The following is a 21,995-nucleotide window of genomic DNA, read 5'->3' as shown; positions in this document are numbered from 1 at the left end:
GGTTTTCAGGATGGTTGTTCTGGTCGTTTGCTGAGGGAGGTAATTGTAACTAGCCCTTTTCAATCATATCAAGGATGGCGCCTTTTAGAGGGAGACACATTTCAGTGTCATCTCCGCGACCTTGGTGATATTGACAAAACATTTTTCCGTCCCATTTACGTCCTCGCTGTTTTGTAGAGGGTCTGGAGTTGAACCAATCGGTTTGAGCTTTTTTTGGGAGATTATCTTTTCCAAGGCTGTGGCATAACACATACCCAAATCAGGGAAGGACCTATGAGGTCGTCTGGTTTTGGAAGCCTTCCAACTAGGGTTGGTTTTGTCGTTGGCAAGTAGCCGGCTTTCAAGGAGCTTAACCCTTTGCTCAATATCAGAAGAGAGAAAATTCCTGGTCATCATTTTGTCCTCAACCTGGGAGATACGAGTGCTCAAGTTTTTCATAGTAGCTAGGAGTCGAAGGACCATGTTGTTGGTTTTAGAAGAAGTCATGGTGGATGCAGATTGATTGGCTTCTTGAGTTCCTGGTTGACGATTGATGGCACCCAAGGATTCCTATTTGACATAACGATAAGCGTTATAACTTATCTTGGCAAGGGATTACACAAACAAAGGCAAGTACGACACATATGTACAAAAGGCAGTTTTGTTGTTGAGACGCGACAGTGTGACTAGGTTATGAGTTCATTAAAGATCGTGAATGACTTTTTGTGTTTGAACTCGTGGTGCTTGACTTTGAACTTAGACTCGAGCGTCGACTTTGGCATAGTGATGCCTATACAGACGACTTCTGACTTAGTTTGGAGGTTTGTTGCTAGCGTGACGCCGTTGGACAAGACATGTACACAAAATTGACCTTTGACCCGTAATGTAGGGGAAAGACGGGTTTAATGTCTCGACAATTAGGCAACACGGCCTAGACCAGAAGGTAGGTACTAACTTCAGCGGAGACTTGACGTTATCTAGAGATTTTCAAAAATGTTCATTTGTCGTTTTATGGACGGTTTCCGAAGAGTAGGGATCTCCGAAAGTCGATCAGTTGAAGAGTTGTCTTAAGTTTGTTTTCAAAAGACGGTTTGAGTTTGAGTTTGCGGCGGCTCTGAAAACAATGTATTGTTTCCGAAGACGGTTTTTGAAATTCCGAATCACGGATTTGAAAATCGAGAATTGAAGAATTTGGAATCGTCATCACAATGGCCATGACAACAGTTAAATTTGTTTTTAAAGATTTGATTTTGATTTGAAATATGAAAACAGTTAAATTTGTTTTTAAAGATTTGATTTTGAATTGAAATTTGAAAACGGTAAAATTGGTTTTCAAAGATTTGAATTTGAATTGAAATTTGAAAACGGTTAAAATTGTTTTCAAATGATTTGAAATTGAATTGAAATTTGAAAACGGTTAAATTTGTTTTCAAAGATTTGAAATTGAATTGAAATTTGAAAACGGTTAAATTTGTTTTCAATGATTTGATTTTGAATTGAATTTTGAAAACAGTTAAATTCGTTTTCAAATGATTTGATCTTGAATTGAATTTTGAAAACGGTAAATTCGATTTCAAATGATTTGATTTTGAATTGAAATTTGAAAATGGTTAAGTTTGTTTTCAAATGATTTGATTTTGAATTGAAATTTGAAAACGGTTAAGTTAATTTTCAAATGATTTGAAATTGGATTAAAATTTGAAAACGGTTAAATTTGCTTTCAAATGATTTGAGTTTTGAATTTGAAATTTGAAAACGGTTAAGTTTTTTTCAAAAGGGAATTTCAAAAAAAAAACTTTGGAAATTAAATTCGTCACTATGACGGCTTGGACAATGGTCAAATTCGTTTCCGAAATGCGATTTGAAATTTGGAAAATTGCAAAGGTTGAAATCGTCATTATGACGGCTTAAAAAAGCCTAATTTGATTTCGAAAACGAGATTTGAAATTTTGAAAGTTGCACGAGTTGAAATCGTCATTACGACGGTTTGAAAAACGTTTTTGTTTGAAAACTGATTTCGAATTTTGAGGGTAGAATTCGTCATTACGACGGCGTAAAAGGGCGCTTTGAAAATGCAACGGTCGGCGAGGGACCGAGGTTTAAAACGACCATTACGACGACGTAAAAGTGTATTTCGAAATGGTTTATGAAAACCAAGGTTTGAAATCGTCATTACAATGGCATGAAAAGGTATATTTGAAATGGTTATAAAAACCGGGTTTTAAAATGACCATTATAACGGCATAAAAAGATGCTTTGAAGTGGTCGTAAAAACCGGGTTTGAAAATCGTCATTACGATGGCCTAAAAAGGCGTGTTTTTTGAAATGGTTGTAGAAAACCGGGTTTGAAAATCGTCATTACGATGGCCTAGAAAGGCGTGTTTTTTGAAATGGTTGAAGAAAACCGGGTTTGAAAATCGTCATTAAGACAGCCTTAAAAGGTGTGCAACAGTCGGCGTAAGATCGAGGTTTGAAACGGTTGTGAGAAAACGGGGTTTAAAAATCGTCATTACGACGGCCTAAAAAGGCGTGCAATGGTCGACGAAAGATCGAGTTTTGAAATGGCCATTATAACGGCGCGAAAAGGTGTTTTTAAAAGTGTTGAAAATGACACGGAAGGATTTATGATCACATAACACATAAGCACTCACAGTTCATTATATTATGCATAATACTGACACGGGTTTTGGCTTAAAAGGGTGGGTTACACACCAAGCGATCAAACCCCGATTTGCAAGAGTGATACCAATCCAAACAAAATGTGTAAGGAGGGTGCCCTAGCCTCGTGCTCGAAAGTGATGAATGAAAGATTCATTTAGCTCTTATTAGACATCTTTAATAACTAAGTGATTTAGTTTAGTCATAAAACTAATATAAGATCTTATGCATGCAAAACAAATTCAATAAAAGAGAAGAATTAATCATTCTTACAATGGTGGCCGAATGGGTTTATACTAATTGGCCTCCTACCAAATTAGTCTTCTTTAAGAAAAACCGAATGCCCCAAAAACCCTTAGATCCAATTGCAAGATCTACTCCTTAAGGATTGTACCAAGGTAATCCCTCTCAATACATTTACTAATTTTATTACTAGAAATTAGTAGATGTTCCTTTAAATTTTACTAATATGAATTATTACTACTACTAGTAATTAGATCTTAATATTAGTATTTAGAATGATGTTTTTATTTTCTTTCTCTCTCAAAAATAATTATAGAGAACTAAAATAATTAGAGCATTTGAATGAATGAATCAATGAGAAAACACATCTCATTTTGTTTTGGGGAGAGAGGGGTGCCGTGGGGTTGAGGGGAAGAGTGCCCTATGGGTGCTCATATTTTCCCTCAATTTCTCTTCACAGGGAAAAACAAAGAGCCTATCACAAATAAGCATGTACACACATTGTCTCACAATTGTTCCCTCTTATTATGGAAAACCGGTTTTCATATAGATAAAATGGATCCATTTTAAGTTTGTAGTATTTGTCAATTGTAATATGTGACATGTTACTAGACATGTGACAATGTAATGCAATTTTAACTTATTAAAATTCTTTACATAAAAATAAATAATACAAATAGCAATACATGATTACTTATACTTAAAATGGACCATATTATTATAATTCACAACTCCTTGTGATTATTATACATTATTCATTCTAATTATAATTGTTTTATAAACAATAACAAAAACATCATGTAATTTAAAGGATTAATTAACTTTTTTTTTTGGGAAAATGTCAGCTTTCATTAGAAATGATAATCATCCATACAACAATTTGTCTAATATTTCCTTAGTACAACAGACATTAGCTTATACATAATTGTTCTATCCACCTACATGCACTCTTATTTTTTGAATACACCCTATTACATCTGATACGCATTTTCATCTCTTCCTTTACCCGCCTCATAGCAACTGCAGGAGATAGTACACATTGCTCCAGTCTGCTCTGATTTCTGCATGCCCATATCTGATAAACCACAGCAGCCACCATTGCAGCAAGTACCTTCTTCACCATTAAAGATTTATGCCTCCACTTTATCCACCAGAGAATGAATTGGGACTCAGGCACTCCAATTTGCAACCAGGCATTGAGAATTTGTATGCACCTCTTGCTGAAGTCACACTTAAAGAATAGGTGTTCCAAGCTCTCTTCACTGTTACCACATAAAAAGCAAACGTTATCATGTGCAATTCCCATTCTCCTCAACCTGTCTTGTGTTAGCATTCGTTGATGAGCTACCAACCAGAGGATGAAGCTATGTCTGGGAACCATTATGCTATTTGGAAACCAGTGATGCCAATCCTTATCAGGGCCCTCCTCAACTAACCAAGAGTAACCTAGCTTGATGGAGTAATCATCAACACTAAAGAGCTGCTGTTTGACCAACTCTTTAGTCCAGCAGATCTTCCTCCAAGACCAACTAGTCCCCTGGCCAGGTATATAGTCCTCCCAAGTCTTATCTTTCATATAAACAGCGTGGACCCATCTAACCCACAGGTGATCAGTTTTCTTAGCAATCCACCAGGCATATTTTACCACTGCAGCAATATTCCACCAGTACAGGCTTCTCAAACCAAGTCCTCCTTTCTTTTATTCTTGCAATTGCTGTCCCATACCACCATAGCAGGACCCTCCTTCATGTCAGCACCATGCCATAGAAACTGCCTACACACACAATCAATCCTGTGAAGGACAGTCTTAGGTAAAATAAAGACACGAGCCCAATAATTGTGTAAATTATGCAGCACTGACTTAATCAGCACCACTCTTCCTGTATAGGACAGTTTGCGTGAACCCAAGCTTTTAATTCTACCAGTTACTTTCTCAATCAAATGATGACAATCATTAACACCCAATCTTTTTTGTGTAATATTGACACCCAAATAACGGAAAGGAACAGTCCCTCTTTGCGTCCCAGAGAGTCTGATTAACCTAGCCATAGTAGAGTTATCAACTCCATTGCTGTAAATATTTGACTTCCCCTGATTCATATTCGGACCTGAAGCCTTAGAGAAGGTTTTGAAGGCCCTCAACAATAAGACAACAGAAGGAATGTCTCCTCTATAAAACATAATGAGATCATCTGCAAAGCACAGATGACTCAATTGGACTCTCTTACAGAGGGGATGAAATCTGAACTCCTTTTGCTGTTGCACCCAAGCTAAGATCCTACTCAAGTATTCAAGACAAATGGTAAAGAGTAAGGGGGAAAGGGGGTCCCCTTGCCTCAAACCTCTTCTCCCCTTGAAATACCCAAAGATATTCCCATTAAGAGAAATAGAATAGGTAGGGGTGGACACACATTGCATCAGGATGGAAATAATACTTGGAGGGAAGTTAAGAGCTTCCAACATTTTATGTAAGAAAGCCCACTCAACTGAGTCATAGGCTTTTTGCATGTCTTCATCATGACTCTAGGGGAGCAAGCCTTCCTATTATACAGTTTAATTAGATCTTGTCAAATGAGAATGTTGCCCACTATGTCCCTTCCCTTTGTGAATGCACTTTGAGAAGGACTGTTTATTTCAGGCAAAATAGCACTTAGCCTAGTACACAATACCTTTGCAACACATTTATAGATGGTGTTACAACAAGCTATTGGTCTAAACTGGTGAACAGCTTCAGGCACCTCAACTTTGGGAATCAAGGTTAAAATAGTAGCATTACACTTCTTTAAAAGTTTTCCAGAGGTGAAAACACTCCTAACAGCCTTGATAACATCCTTCCCTACAATTGCCCATGTGTCTTTGAAGAACTGACTGCTATATCCATCTGGGCCAGCAGCTTTGGTCCCAGGGATAGAGAACATGGCAGCTCTAACCTCCTCATCAGTCACAGGTTGAAGCAGCAGATTCTTATGCTCAGTTGTAAGGCAAACTCCCTGCCTCACAATCCCATGATTAATAGGAGCAACTGGTTTAGAAGACCCTAAGAGATTGACATAAAAATCCTAGAATGCATCCTGTATATGTTGCTGAGTCTGACACAAGATCCCATTCTGAGTCTTCACCTGATAAACCCTGTTTTTCATTCTTCTATGTTTGATATTGTTATGATAGAAAGCTGTATTCTCATCCCCTTCCTCCATCCATTGTTCTTTAGACTTTTGTAGTAGGTATTGAGCTCTGGCTTTCTTGAGAAAAACTAAATCCTTAGCACAGGCAGCCTCAGAGGCACAAAGTCCCTTATTCAGAGGGTATGTCCTTAGCTTCTTTTGGAACTCCTGTAAAGACAATTCTGTCACCTGAGTAATATTCTCAATGTCACTGAAATTCTCCTTATTCAACATTTTTAACTTAGGCTTTAACAGTTTCAATTTTCTGATCATTTGGAACATAGGAGTTCCCTGAATGGCCATATCCCAGTGATCACTCACCATCTTTTTAAAGTTGTCCAACATAGACCACATGTTGAAGTATTTAAATGGTACCCCCTTCCTACCTCCCTCATTGTGAAATTGGATGAGGCAAGGGCAGTGGTCAAAGAGCTCTTCAGGTAAGAAATGAGCAAAATAGTCCGGGAATTGCTTCAGCCAGGTATCATCAATCAAGACCCTATCAATTTTGCTATAAAACTTGGAGGAGTGTTAATGTTTATTATTCCATGTGAAGAAGGCCCCCATAGTTTTTAGCTCCACCAAATCACATTTAGCTACCATGTCCCTTATAGGCATAACGTCATTCCAACTGACAGTTGTGCCACCAACTCTTTCATCCAAGTGCATAAGACTGTTGAAGTCTCCACACACCATCCAGGCAGAGGTCCCACCATTTCTAATGAGGTCTAAATCATTCCATAAGCTTTCTCTTTCCTTATCTTTATTAAGACCATAAACTATAGTGAAATGAAAGTTAATATTCCTTAGTTTATCATAAACACTAGAATGTATGAGCTGATCAGTGATATACTTAACATTCACCACAAATTGAGAAGGTTGCCAGATGAGCCATATTCTCCCCCCTTTATGTTTACTGATGTTAGTACATATAGACCAATCATCACACACTTTATTTCTAACTTTATTCCAATTCCAACTCTTAACCTTGGTTTCTAAAAGCCCAAACAAACCAATATTATGCTGATAAAGGAACTTTTTTATTTCAAGTTGCTTATTCCTATTATTCATACCTCTTATGTTCCAAAAACCAAGATTACCCATTCTCTAACTGAATTTTCCTGAAGCTACGTTTTCCAATACCCACACTTCGAGAAATAGTCATATTTAAAGCATCTAAGAAAGTAATACCCTGAGGAGAGTATTGCCTGCTATCAGGGATTTCCTGTCTCATCATCCGAGATAGAATCCTCTTTGGAAGGGAAGGTTCCTCAGTTACTTTTGGTACTGGAACAGAAGGTGTGACCACCGGAGCTGATGCACTATGAGGAGTACTCACAGCCACAAGGGTAACAACTGGTGTTGCAGGAACCTGAGTTACTTTCTCAGCCTGTTTTTGTTTCTGAGCAGGTGCAACAGCTTTAGGTACAACAGCAGCCTTCGGTACATCATCAGCTTTGGTCTTAGGCTTCCAAACATGTTTCACCGGTTTGACACCCTCAGCTTTCCTGCACTGAGCAGTATCATGCCCCATCCCCTTACACTGAGTACACAGAAGGGGCAACCAGTCATAGTCAACCCTCACCTTCTGCATACTTCCCAATTCATCCTTGAAGAGTAACTCCTTTTGGAACTCTTGACCAATTTGAACTTCAATGAGGACCCGAGCATATCCAAAGAAACTTCTATTAGCAGTGGCATCATCACACTTAATGTAACGCTCTACTTCCTCACTTAGTTTCCTTAGACAAGCATTTCCCCAAAATTTAACCTCTAATCCATGAAGTTTCATCCACACAGGAACTTTCTGCACATCATGCTTAATAAGAACAGCATCAGGTGTCCACTCCTTGATAATCACAGGTTTATTATCAAAGAGAAGATGCCCCGTGTTGAGGACCACTGTTCTTTGCTCTTTCGTCTTAAAACGAACCGAGGAAAAATGTCGTTAGGTAGGAACGAAACCTTGTCAACTCCATGAGTCCGCCAAACTCTCTTAATAAATCCAAAATCACAAGATCTAGGTGGATTAGCACCTAATATATAGCAAAACACAGAAGTCGACCAGTAACGTATCTCACCTTCCACATCTTCTTTCAAAATCTGAAGAACAGGACAATCGCTTGAATTCTCCTCTGTTGTCGTAATTTCATCATGTAATTCTTCCTCTTCATCGATAGGTTCCAATTCCACCTCAAAGCGAAGAGGAGAAACCCTAAGAGATGGTCTCCCTCCCGATTTGGGCGAATTGATATGAGTATTATTCGTACTAGTACTAGCAGACTGAATATATGACTTTTTTTGGATTTTTTGATTACTATTACTAGATTAATGTCTATTATTATTAGTTTGATTGAGATTTTTTGCAGATTTCCTCGTCTTAGCCATTTCTTAACGATGAAGAAATCAGTTAGAACCAGAACTTTCTCTCTCTAGATTCTCTATCATCCTCGTCTTAGCCAAGGATTAATTAACTTGTATCATCATACAATTAATTAATTTATCAATTAAGAGTATTACCCTATAGGTATGACCTTAAGGGATCAACTGATCACCACCGTCACACGATAGTAATGTCAAACTCTAGTCAGGCAACAACTACCGATAAATGTGGATTATGATCAATAAAGTATCAATTTCCCTCATGTATTCTTATCATGAGATTTAAACATGTGATCGCATTATTGTCGAGGACACATACTCCAACAATCTCCCACTTGTCCGAGACAAGTGTGCGTCACCAATTCTCTTGTCCTATTACTATCTCCCACTCAATGCAAGGTGTCTTGCAGGTCGTACTTACATTTGATAATATCATGAGTTGTTTCCTCGATCTGGAGAATAATTGTCTGACTGGACTCATCTACCGTAGATACCTTCCGAGCGTGGCCACGCATTTTCAGTTAATTACTCCTCGAGTGGCCTTGAGATATAGGATAACCCTGACGGGGATGGACAATTCCTGTTGCACTCTTCCCTTCGATTAGCCACAGCTCATCATGACCCAAAACATGCCCATTAGACCCCAATTACGAAGGTCGTCGGACATAAATCAAAGTCACTCTGATACTGTGCCATCTTAGGCGAACAGTCATTAGTCAAAGAATCGACTCATAAAAATACCATAGTAGCTCTCGCCACGACCAGGCTATTAAAATTGCCAGAACTCTATAAGCGGTCATAAGCCCGACAGAGTGTCCCATACAGTCTGCCTATGTGATCGACTAGTCATCTCTTATGACTCTATGGCACTTGAACTTTCCATCAATCACATCACACTCTAGTTACTTCGAGATGGCACCTCATGTAAGTAACTATGGGCGATTACTATGTCAATCTAGTTCACTTTAATGGGGTTCAAAATTGTCTTAACAACCCATTTGGATATGACAAAGTAATAAAAAAAATTAAAACTTAAACGACAAATGCGATTATTCTATATGAACAAATAAAACAACATTTTATTTCATATCAAATAGTCTAGTACAAACTGGGCATACGTTTAAGCCCCTTGGATATAACATGTCCATCGTGTTTAGCCTGCGATAAGGACCTGGTGAGCGGATCAGCTAAGTTATCATCCGTCCCAACCTTACAAATCGCAATTTCCTTTCTTTCAATAAAATCTCTAATAATATGAAATTTTCTCAGTACATGTGTAGATCTATTACTAGACTTTGGCTCTCTAGCTTGGAAGATGGTTCCATTGTTGTCCTAATAGAGAGTAATGGGATCTTTGGCGGTAGGAACTACTTTTAGTCCTTCCATGAACTGCCTAATCCACACAGCTTCCTTGGCAGCTTCTGATGCTGCAACGTACTCAGCCTCCGTAGTAGAATCCGTAATTACAGCTTCCTTGAAGCTTCTCCAGCTGAGGGCACCACCATTGAGCATGTACACAAATCAACCTTGTGATTTCATGTCATCTCTATCTGTTTGAAAGATCGAGTCTGTGTAACCCTTAACACATAGCTCGGTGATGCGTGCATTTTATATAGGTATTTCATACTTCATTTGCACGCATTTCTATGAATTTTGTGTAGTATTTAGCTACAAATGTCCCTCGAATTGGCTACTTTGGTTTGTCTTGTATTATTTGCAGGTATGAACCGGAAAGGAGCGTAATCAAGACTAAAACATGTCACTATGCATGCATTTAGGAGATGAGTTGAGTCGGAGCCTTAAGACTACTATTTTGAGATGCGCAAAGAAGTAAGTTAGCTAGGCGAGCAAAGGAAGAACTTAAAATTGCTAGTGCCTAATTTGAAGAGTCATATCTCGAGTTCCACAACATATTTTTAGGTGATTCAAATTTGAGATGAAAGCTTGTCCTCTAAGCTTTCCAACGCCACCGGAAACACCCTGTTTTCTTAAGTAACGAAGAAACGGCAGTCGTTTAAATTTCAGTGCGCGAAGCAGGAATTGTGCGCTGGGAAGTACTCGATCGAGTACAATTGTGTTCGATCGACTCCTTTTCTATTCGATCGAGTAGTGCCTATTTAATAAGTGTTCGATCGAGTACCTAAAGTAATCGATCGAGAGGTTTTAGCTTGGATTTTCTCGATCGAGTGATATAAAAGTCCTCGATCGAGTTGTTTGCTATTGGGCTCGGGCTTTTTAGTCTTATTTCGTTATTAGGTTAAATAAAAATCGTCTTTGCTATATAAAGGACGACGATAGAAACATAGGTTAAATAAAAATCTCTCTTTTTATTTCATCTTGCCTCATCCTATTAGTTTAGTTTAAACATTCAATTTAAAACCCCGAACTTGTGACGTAGACAGACAGAATAGATAAGTAGATATTGACCGCCTCTCTGTGGAGATCGACCCTACTTACCGCTAACTTCTGTTAGTGTAACTAGGTATTTTATTTTTGGTACCCGACGACGGTATCAAATATTGGCGCCGTTGTCGGGGAGGCAACTACTTTATCTGCTTGTTTTATTTTTGTCTGTCTTTAGCCTCAAGGGATTTATTCCTTGAGGCAGTTCTCATCTTTTTCTTTACTGCTGTTTTGATAGGTCCTACCTAGACAGTTCTAGGTAAAAATATCGTCAAAGAGAAGGCTTGAGTACCTTTGACCCTCCACCTATGTTTCAGTATATGGCGCAACATGTGGTTTACTGTGGGAGATGTGGTGCTGCTGGGCACAATGCAGCTATTTGCATGGCAGAAAACGACGAGGTCTACGCGTTCAAGCACCGTAGACAAGCTAGACATTCCGCTGTAGTTCTGCCGCCACATCTACCTTATCAACGAGGCTATCAAAAGCCTCCGTTTGTCTGGCCACCGCAACAACAAACTCCTCCTCCTGATAAGCAGAATGAAGAGATTGCTGAGCAGAAGTCTTTGGTGAAGTCACTTGTATTCCAATTGCAAGAATATGATAAACATACTTGTGCGCAAATTGATGAGCTCGAGTCCTAAATAGCTCAGTTAGCTACTGTGTCGAATCTAAGGCAACCAGAGAAGGTATGCGCTACCTACACCGAGAGTGGTCTTTCCCATGAAGGACCCGCGTTGCCTAACACTACTGATGATTTTAATGACTCGGATTACGAAGATCTATCAGAAAATGATGCATCACACGAAGATTTATGCGCTGAACAACAATTTTCACTCGATCGAATAGATTATAGTGGTCGATCGATTGAAATAACTGAGGAAATGTTCGATCGGACAGAAAATTCCACTCGATCGAATAGCTGCTTTGAGGAAGTTCTCGATCGAGCTGATTTATGTACTCGATCGAGTGATTTTCAAGAGGAAAGCTCTCGATCGAGTGTCATTTCTACTAGATCGACTGATTTGGCCAGGGAGAGCAATGATTTATCACTTGGGTTCGTTTTAGATGACAATTTTTACGACGATAATGGTTATGGTGAATCTCCCCTTTTCAAAGCCGAGCTGGATGCGCTTGAGGCTGCGATTTACAGGACGGAATCCACTGAGGAGGGTGACGAGAAGACAGCTGAGTCGGTAATTCCTCCTAGCACGGATGAGGTAATATATTCTTTTGTCAATAATTCGGACTGTGAGAGCAACCCACCTGAGGTAGTTAGCGATAATTTCATTGTTGTTAGTATTAATAGTATGCTATCTCATATGACTCCTATTTTTTCTTCTTCCAATGCTCTACCCCCTCCCAGTTGGACAAGTAATTTAGCAGTTTTTCACCATACTTGTCATCGTAAATTTGTTTATCTGAAATGGTACCCTAGATTATTACTAATTACTCCTGAGCTCCTTTATTTTGTGGACAAATTTAGGAGCTGTCATAAGAAATTTGTTAGGTTTAAACGTTTATACATGTTATTTTCCTATGTTGCTATTATACCTTAGTGCTACTTACAGTTTTGTGTAGCACATGCGCAGCTATTTGATCGGTTGTTGCGCGCCTTTAGCTGTTTTGACCAGGCTAAATTAGAGAGGCTCGAAGAAAAGAACGTCAAGTCGGGACCCGATCAAACTAGCGCTCACCTAAGGCAACCCGGAATTTAAATTTATTTCTAGTTGTTATTTTTTTTCAAACATTTTAGTTTTTGTTGTGTTCTTAATAATTGGTTTTTACAACCATAGACTGTGAACAATTTTGGACTTGGTTTTTAGTCGAAATTTGTAGCCTGCAGGACCATTCGATCGAGTAATTCTTTTCCTCGATCGAACACTTTGGCAGCTATTTGTACTCGGTCGAGTACTAACTTCTCTCGATCGAGTACCATCGGGTAGAATTTAGTTGATTTGCTTCCCGTGATGATGTCCTGTAGTTGTTTGTGACCTCCCATGTTGCTGCTGGTTTGGGGAGGTCCCTACATCGCGTTATCTTGTATGTTTTCCGCATCTTCACTCTCCTTTTTAGTTTGCATTTCCTTTCCCTATTTTTGGGTACAATGAGGGCATTGTACGGTTTGGTTTGGGGAGGTTATGCATCCATATATGTGTCTGCATTTATGTTTTTATTGCATTTCTGTTATCACGTTTAATTTCTGTATGTATTGTTGTTTATTTCTATAAAAATTCAAAAATCTTATAAAAATTAAAAAATTTCAAAAAAATTCGAAAAATTTCACGTTTATTTTTGCATATAGGTTGAGTTGGAACGGTAGATTTCTGTGATGAAATTGCACTTTAACTTGTCATTTTTACTTAAGCCTTGCATCTAATTGATAGTTATTAGCTGAGTCACGCACATATCTACAAGTTTTTTGTTCAAATTTAGCTGACTATTTAGACTTGAACTGATAAATTGGCAACCTACTTACAATTTCTGAGATTTAGAGCCTCATAACTGGTGACATTCATGACCGGTTTATGTAGGAATTGAGAGTAGTACTCCTTGCATAACATGTCCATTACTTTTGCACTTTTATGAAATTCGATTTATTGTCATTTGCATACATTCGGGTTTGTGGTCGGTGTTACATGCAGAGAGGTGCTTACAATTTCCCCTTTCTTACATTTTCACCCACTTAGCTCCACATTAGCCAAAAATAGCCTTTTGACCCATTAGCTACACCCAAATTTAGCCTGCCAGTCAAGCTAGTTTAGTGTGGATTTTGTGGTATATCAGTCCTTGTTGTGAGTTTGGCTCGTATTCATTGTGCGGAGTTGGTAGAAAAAAAGAATGTGGAAAAGGAAAAAAAGGACGAGAAAAGAAGAAAAGAAAAAAAAAAGAGAAAAAAAAAGAAATTGAAAAAATTGAAATCACGTGAAAATAGAAAGAAAAGAAGAAAAAAATGAAAAGAAATTGGAATGTGAATGAAAAGATCGTCTGTGTTAGTTTATTACTTGTGACGGTCTCCCTCCTCCGTTTTATTCATATATTTTTCAGGAGATAATGTATTTGGACAGTGAGTTGTGAGCCAATGAAGGACACTTGTGCTTTATTTTCAGTCAGTTGAGATTCGGATGGTCCTATATGGCCTTGTTTAGGAACTAGCTTGACGCTTTACCTCCACATTTCCATAATCTGTTTTGCCTTTTCTCACCTGTAGCCTCACTTTCCCATACTATTTGTAAGCCCTCGGCTATGACGGACATTGTTGGTTGGAATGTATGTGTAGTACTTGAATCGTCTATCATTTTTGTTGCATGCATGTTATGTAGGTCGCAGTCTAGGTGAGTGACAGTTTTCTCTTTCTCTCTTATACATATACATTCACCCTTTGCTTCATGATAGAAGAGTGACCCGTGAGAGTCCGATTTTAATGGTCTTGCAAGGTCGACAGGTCAGCTTATTTATGGACATCTTATAACTCGTTTGCATATTGACTGCTGTGGCTATAACTGTTTATTTTTGACTGCATTAAATTGGTTTAAGTAGACAAGTTATAGCTAGCTCTGAGCTTTCTTTTTCGGTTCCATTAGTTTTGCATATATTTTGCTTGGGGACAAGCAAAGGTTTGGTTTAGGGATATTTGATGCATGCATTTTATATAGGTATGTCATACTTTATTTGCACGCATTTCTATGCATTTTGTGTAGTATTTAGCTACAAATGTCCCCGAATTGGCTACTTTGGTTTGTCTTGTATTATTTGCAGGTATGAACCGGAAAGGAGCGTAATCAAGCCTAAAACATGTCACTATGCATGCATTTAGGAGATTAGTTGAGTCGGAGCCTTAAGACTACTATTTTGAGATGCGCAAAGAAGTAAGTTAGCTAGGCGAGCAAAGGAAGAACTTCAAATTGCTAGTGCCTAATTTGAAGAGCCATATCTCTAGTTCTAAAACATATTTTCAGGTGATTCTAATTGGAGGTCAAAGCTTGTCTTCTTAACTTTCCAACTCCACCGGAAACGCCTTGTTTTCCCAAGTAACGAAGAAATGGCAGCCGTTTGAAGTTTAGTGCGTGAAGCAGGAATTGTGCGCTGGGAAGTACTCGATCGAGTACAATTGTGTTCGATCAACTCCTTTTTCTATTCGATCGAGTAGTGCCTATTTAATAAGTGTTCGATCGAGTACCTAAAGTTATCGATCGAGAGGTTTTAGCTTGGATTTTCTCGATCGAGTGATATAAAAGTCCTCGATCGAGTTGTTTGCTATTGGGCTCGGGCTTTTTAGTCTTATTTCGTTATTAGATTAAATAAAAAACGGTCTTGCTATATAAAGGACGATGATAAAAACATAGGGGGACATCTTTGACGCTTGTTCCTTGACACTTTATAATTTCTTTTCTCTTTTCTACTGTTGACTGCTTTCCTTCCTTTTTTCGGATCTTTTCTATGTAATTCTCTTTTCCCCTTTTCTCTCTTTAGTTAATGTTTATTATTTCTCTTCCCTTTGTTCTTGCTCTTTTATCACTTATGTCTAGCTAATTCTCCTTGCTAGGATTAGGGGAGTCGATGATTATTGTTAATTGTTAATTAATTTGCAGATCTGTCGTTGTTATTATGTCTCTGTTGTTTATCACTGCTCTTAATTGTAACTAGTTGATTGAATTGATGCAATTAGCTTATTTAACATTGGTAAGCCTTGACCTAGACCGGAAGGCTCGAAGGGGTGAGACCTGTAGTGAGCATTAGGGCACTTTAGTGAGGGCGGAAGCTAAGCTATTAGTGTTTTAGGGCGAATTGAGACCGGAAGGAGATATTCGTTGCCCCTTAGATCGATAAACCTGACTGATCTGTGACCTTAGCTGCAATTGACTGATAATCATTCATGACCCGACATCCTAGTTCCCTTTTCTTATTGTTAATCTCTCTTTTTATTTCCTCTTGCCTTAATCCTATTAGTTTAGTTTAAACATTCAATTTAAAACCCCCAACTTGTGACGTAGACAGACCGAATAGACAAGTAGATAGTGACCGCCTCCCTGTGGAGATCGACCTTACTTACCGCTGACTTCTGTTAGTGTAACTAGGTATTTTATTTTTGGTACCCGACGACGGTATCACTCGGAATCTCCTCCAAACACTAAGATAGAATCCTTAGTCCTTCGCAAGTACTTGAGGATGTTTTTAACAGTTATCCAGTGACTCTAGCCTGGATTCTCTTGATATCTACTTGTCATGCTCAAGGCATATGAGACATCTGGATGAGTGCATATCATGGCATACATGATTGATCCAACAGCGGAAGCATAGAGAATCAACTTCATGCGTTCAACATCTTCGGGTTCGGAGGGTGATTGAGACTTGCTCAAAAATATCCTACTACCCATAGGAATTAAGCCTCTCTTTGACTGGTCCTTGTTGAAGCGTCGGAGAATCTTATCAATATAAGATTATTGACTTAATGCCAATATCCTTTCGGGTCTATCTCTATAGATCCGGATACCTAATCTGCGTTGTGCTTCTCCTAAATCCTTCATTTGGAAATGATTTCCTAGCCACTCCTTGACGGAAGACAACATAGGAATGTCATTTCCAATAAGTAGTATGTCATCCACATACAATATTAGGAACACAACATTGCTCCCACTGAACTTCATTTATAAACTTGTTCCTCAACACTTCGAGTAAAGCCATTTTCTTTTATGACATGATTAAATCGATGGTTCGAACTTCTTGATGCTTGCTTTAGACCATAAATGGATCTCTCAAGATTGCATACTTTGTTAGGATTTTTAGGATCCACTAAACCTTTGGGTTGTATCATGTACACCTCCTGTTCTAAATGTCCATTTAGAAAAGCGGTCTTGACATCCGTTTGCCATATTTCATAGTCATGAAATGCGGCGATCGCTAACAGTATCCGAATTGATCTTAGCATAGCCACGGGGGCAAAGGTTTCGTCATAATGAAGACCATGAACTTGAGTAAAACCTTTTACCACTAGCCTAGCCTTGTAGACATCATCATGTCCTTCTATGCCATTCTTTACTTTGAAGATCCATTTGCACTGAAGAGGTCTTGCACCTTCAGGCAAATCCACCAAGTTCCAGACTTGATTTTTATGCATAGAACTCATTTCGGATTTCATGGCTTCAAGCCATAAAGCTGAATTGGGACTAGAGATTGCAGCTTTGTAGGTGGCGGGTTCGTCACTTCCTAGAAGTAACACATCAAGAATCCCATCCTCTTGGATAAGTCCAACATATCTATCAGGATGGCGAGAAACTCGACCCGACCTCCTCGGTTGAGGAACAACAATATGATTAGACGACGAAGGAAAGACTTCTTGCATCTCTACTTCGGTTTGTGGCTCTTGAACTTCGTCAAGTTCAAAATTTCTCCCACTATGTCTCTTAGAAATAAACTCACTTTCTAAGAAGACAGCCTCACTAGTCACAAAAACTTTGTTTTCATGAGGTTTGTAGAAGTAATATCCTCGGGAGGTAATGAGGTAACCTACAAAGATGCATTTTTCGGATCGTGGGGCTAGCTTGTTGTCGGTCTTTGCCTTGACGTAAGCATTACATCCCCAAATCTTCATATAGGATATATTAGGAACCCTTCCATTCCACATCTCATATGGAGTCTTTTTGGTTGCCTTTGTCGGATCGTAGTGCCTTTATCTTCTTGTTCAATTGGTTTTCTACTTCATTTTGAAATTCTTTAAATTTCTCAAAAGCTTAACTCTTGTACTTCATTAAGTAGATATACCCATATCTACTTAAATCATCGGTGAAGGTTATGAAGTAGTCATAATTTCCCCTAGCGGTCATGGTCACTGGTCCACATACATCGGTATGTGTAAGTCTCAGTAGTTCACTAGCTCGAGTCCCTTTACCACTAAAAGGATTACGAGTCATTTTGCCTAGGAGGCAAGATTCGCATATACCATATGATTGAAAATCAAATGGTTTCATGACATTAGTGGAAACTAATCTTTTGATTTGATTCTCGTTGATATGACCAAACCGACAATGCCAAGTGTACGATTCATTTGGATCACTTGATTTGAGTTTCTTCGATTGTATAATATAGATGCCTTTACTTGGATTAGAAGTTTCTAGAACATAAATGTCATTAATAGAAGAGCCTCGGCCTATTATGACCAAGTCATTTCTTGAAGTAATACAACAATTGTTTTTATTGGCAAAATTAAAACCCTCTATGTCTAACATAGCAATTAAAGTAATGTTCTGAGAAAGAGAAGGTACAGAAAAACAATTATGCAAATACAACTCAAATCTATTTGCTAAAACAAGCACATAAGTTCCCTTGGATGTGGCCGCCAGCCTAGATCCATTCCCAAGACGGAGATCAACATCGCCCTTGCTCAGCTTTTCCATGTTTCTTAGCCCCTGTAAATGATTACAAAGGTGAGAGCCGCAACCGATATCTAATACCCACGTTATGGTGGAAGTAAAATTTACATCAATAACATAAATTTCAGAAGAAATTTTACCGAGTGGAATAACAAGTCCATCCCTAATATTTCCCAAATATATGGGGCAATTCCTCATCCAATGTCCCATGCCATGACAATAATGGCATTCATCATCAACTTTGGCTCTTTTGGTAGTCCCACTAGCCATCTTGTTTCCATTTTTGAATCTTCTACCTTTCTTTCCCTTCTTTTTGAACCACTTTCTTTTAGTTGCAAGAGCTTGCTTGCTAGGACACCCACTAGTTTTGGCATCCCTTTCTTGCAAAGATAAGAATCTCATAGATTTAGCGAGATGGTCTTCCCGAGACACATTCACAAAAGATCTAGTCACAGTAGGAGGTATGGTGGAAGTAATGAAATTAAGGTTTCCATCAGAACCGATCCCAAAATGAAGCTCTCTAGTAGTATCGAGATTGTTGTTGGAGCATATATCGTCAAATAAGTTATGACAAGACTCAATGGTAATAGGTGTTGTTGCATTAGTAGGATCCATTGCGATATATAAACTACAAACATGGAGGTAAAGGAAATATTAACATTTGTCATTTAATCATACTTGCAAACATTTTTAAACAAGTTTTAAACATTTATATAGTGACCTCCACCCAACTATTATAAATGATCCCGAGATCCAAATTCATATTAACTCGGGCACGGTGTGCCGATTCATCCCTTATCAATATAACTCGGTGGATTAACTCTTTAATCGATTCTCATTCTAGAACTCTCGGTCGATAAAATTTCTCTAATATTTATCTTTAGCCCGGAACACATGCGACTACGGTAGCGAATACTTCCGTTGAGCTGAATCCAAATTTCGATGTAATAACCTTTTACTACCCACTTACCCAACGTAACAAGTTTAGCACCCCGGTGAGCCGAGCCTACTTCCTTATGAAATTGGGATTCATGGTTTCTACTATTTGATAAGGCTAATTATCAATTATTATTTAGTGAGAGGTCTTGTCAATTTATTATCTATCACGTTTTAAGTGAACTAAAGCGATGAACTACGATAATTTTAATTGACACGGTCGATGACTCGATAAAAAGATATGCATGTGTAGTAATGGCGATTTGGCTATGCATGCAAACATATAAAACAAATGCAAAGCATAAAGATAAAATCCTAGTATGGCCTTCCTAAAATAGTAAATCAAATAAAATATTTACAAATTCGGGAACCAACTCTTTTGGTCCCTTGAACTTCATTTGGCACGCACTCCAAGGCAACACAGTCTTTGTTGGATCGCCTTCTCGAATGGCACCGTCTTCAAGGAACTCCGGAATAAATAAATTACATAGCTTTTCTACTTTATACAATATAAAATAAAATAAAAACTAAATAAAATAAAAGTGATACGAGATCACATTAATTACAGCCGAATCGATATCCCCATTCATATCGGGAAATACCAATTAAAACTAAGGTCATACTAAGTACAAATTACATAATTCAAAATTACATAATATAAAATATGACAATCATACTAAAAATGCAGCATTATTATATGTATAAAAAATGCCATGTTGTGTGCCAAATCGCCCTATTTAAACTAATATCGTATATATGGTCCAGTTTTATGGATTATTGTGACAATTAACTTATTAAAATCACAAAATATTACATAAATCACATCTATGTCCAAGTTAATTACCCCAACTATCTTAGGACTCAAATATTTAGTCTTCACTAAACATTTGACAATAATTTAACTTGATATTTTATTATTGCTCTTTAAACATCTATTATTCATAATAATAATAAAGAAATAATTCTCAACTAAGTCATAAAAATTCAAAAATTTCAAAATCATAATTTTGTATATTCTAAAAAATTTCCAATATCCCAAAACTTTAATAAAATTTGCCCTTAGATTATCTTAATTTATTTCACAAATAAATCGTATTAAAACATAATTTTAAACCTTTAATTCAAAATTAAACATAAAATTATGCAATAAATCAAAATTAAAAATTATGAATATTTTAAATAAGTTTCCTGAACCTGTAAATGACAAATTTTAAGCCCAAAAGTCGAATTTTTATTTTAATGACTATTAAAGTTGCTATTTATCAATTTATATCCCATAAAAATTAATAACCATTAAAATCATACGAAAATTAACATGCAACTTTAGATCTGAAGTTCATATAATATATATAACATTGGGAAAAAAATTTCATGGCATAAAATTTAATTTAGCTATTTTTGCCAAAATAGTCACTATTTATTCGATTTTTACATCTAAAAATCATAAATCATGCAAAATTAAATCATTTGATCTAAAAATTTACATACAGTGTTTAAATATTACATGTGACAACATACTAAATTTTTATAAGTAGGAACAAAGTCTAACCATTTTTAACATAAATACCTCTATTTAATCGACTTTTAACATGTAAAAATCATAAATCATGCTATATAAAACCATTTGATATTAAATTTTACATACAACTTGTAAAATATGCATCTGAGATCGTGTAAAAATTCCAAGTTCAGAATCATAGTCTCACTATTTTTAGCGTTTTAATTGTCATATTATTCAACAAAATGTAATAAAAATGCAAATAATCATTTTAAAGAGCTATAAATTACCAAAAATCATCAAAATGACCTAAAATCAATTTAGTACCAGAATGTTTAACATGCAAAATTTTTGTGGCATTTGTCTTCATAAATCACAAATGTTTAGTATTATATGTTAACTTATTAACTCGGAAAAACAAAGCCGATTTTGCATGGAACAACTCTTGCTCTGATACCAATTGAAAGATTCATTTAGCTCTTATTAGACATCTCTAATAACTAAGTAATTTAGTTTAGTCATAAAACTAATATAAGATCTTATGCATGCAAAACAAATTCAATAAAAGAGAAGAATTAATCATTCTTACAATGGTGGCCGAATGGGTTTATACTAATTAGCCTCCTACCAAATTAGTCTTATTTAAGAAAAAACGAATGCCCCAAAAACCCTTAGATCCAATTGCAAGATCTACTCCTTAAGGATTGTAGCTAGGTAATCCCTCTCAATACATTTACTAATTTTATTACTAGAAATTAGTTGATGTTCCTTTAAATTTTACTAATATGAATTATTACTACTAGTAGTAATTAGATCTTAATATTAGTATTTTAGAATGATGTTTTTATTTTCTTTCTCTCTCAAAAATAATTATAGAGAACTAAAATAATTTGAGGATTTGAATAAATGAATCAATGAGAAAACAAATCTCATTTTGTTTTGGGGAGAGAGGGGTGTCGTGGGGTTGAGGGGAAGAGTGCCCTATGGGTGCTCATATTTTCCCTCAATTTCTCTTCACAAGGAAACACAAAGAGCCTATCACAAATAAGCATGCACACACAATGTCTCACAATTGTTCCCTCATATTATGGAAAACCGGTTTCCATATAGATAAAATGGATCCATTTTAAGTTTGTAATATTTGTCAATTGTAATATGTGACATGTTACTAGACATATGACAATGTAATGCAATTCTAACTTATTAAAATTCTTTACATAAAAATAAATAATACAAATAGCAATACATGATTACTTATACTTAAAATGGACCATATTATTATAATTCACAACTCCTTGTGATTATAATACATTATTCATTCTAATTATAATTGTTTCATAAACAATAACACAAACATCATCT

At 37.0% G+C, this 21,995-nt stretch overlaps 1 protein-coding gene across 1 annotated transcript; it reads right to left on the bottom strand.

Annotated features, from left to right (window-relative positions):
- Window positions 1-6,575: 6,575 nt before the first annotated feature.
- Window positions 6,576-7,115, bottom strand: LOC141630423 (uncharacterized). The gene has a single exon (XM_074443246.1). The coding sequence runs from the start codon at window positions 7,113-7,115 to the stop codon at window positions 6,576-6,578; it is 540 nt and encodes a 179-aa protein (XP_074299347.1).
- Window positions 7,116-21,995: the final 14,880 nt, after the last annotated feature.

Source organism: Silene latifolia, chromosome Y, assembly GCF_048544455.1.
Source record: "Silene latifolia isolate original U9 population chromosome Y, ASM4854445v1, whole genome shotgun sequence".
In the NCBI taxonomy this organism is placed as follows: Eukaryota; Viridiplantae; Streptophyta; class Magnoliopsida; order Caryophyllales; family Caryophyllaceae; genus Silene; species Silene latifolia.
This window is presented reverse-complemented; position numbering and strand designations above follow the sequence as displayed.

What these genes read in the sequence shown, in the direction of transcription:
- LOC141630423 (XM_074443246.1), bottom strand. Translation starts at nt 7,115, where the DNA reads ATGAATAATAGGAATAAGCAACTTGAAATAAAAAAGTTCCTTTATCAG.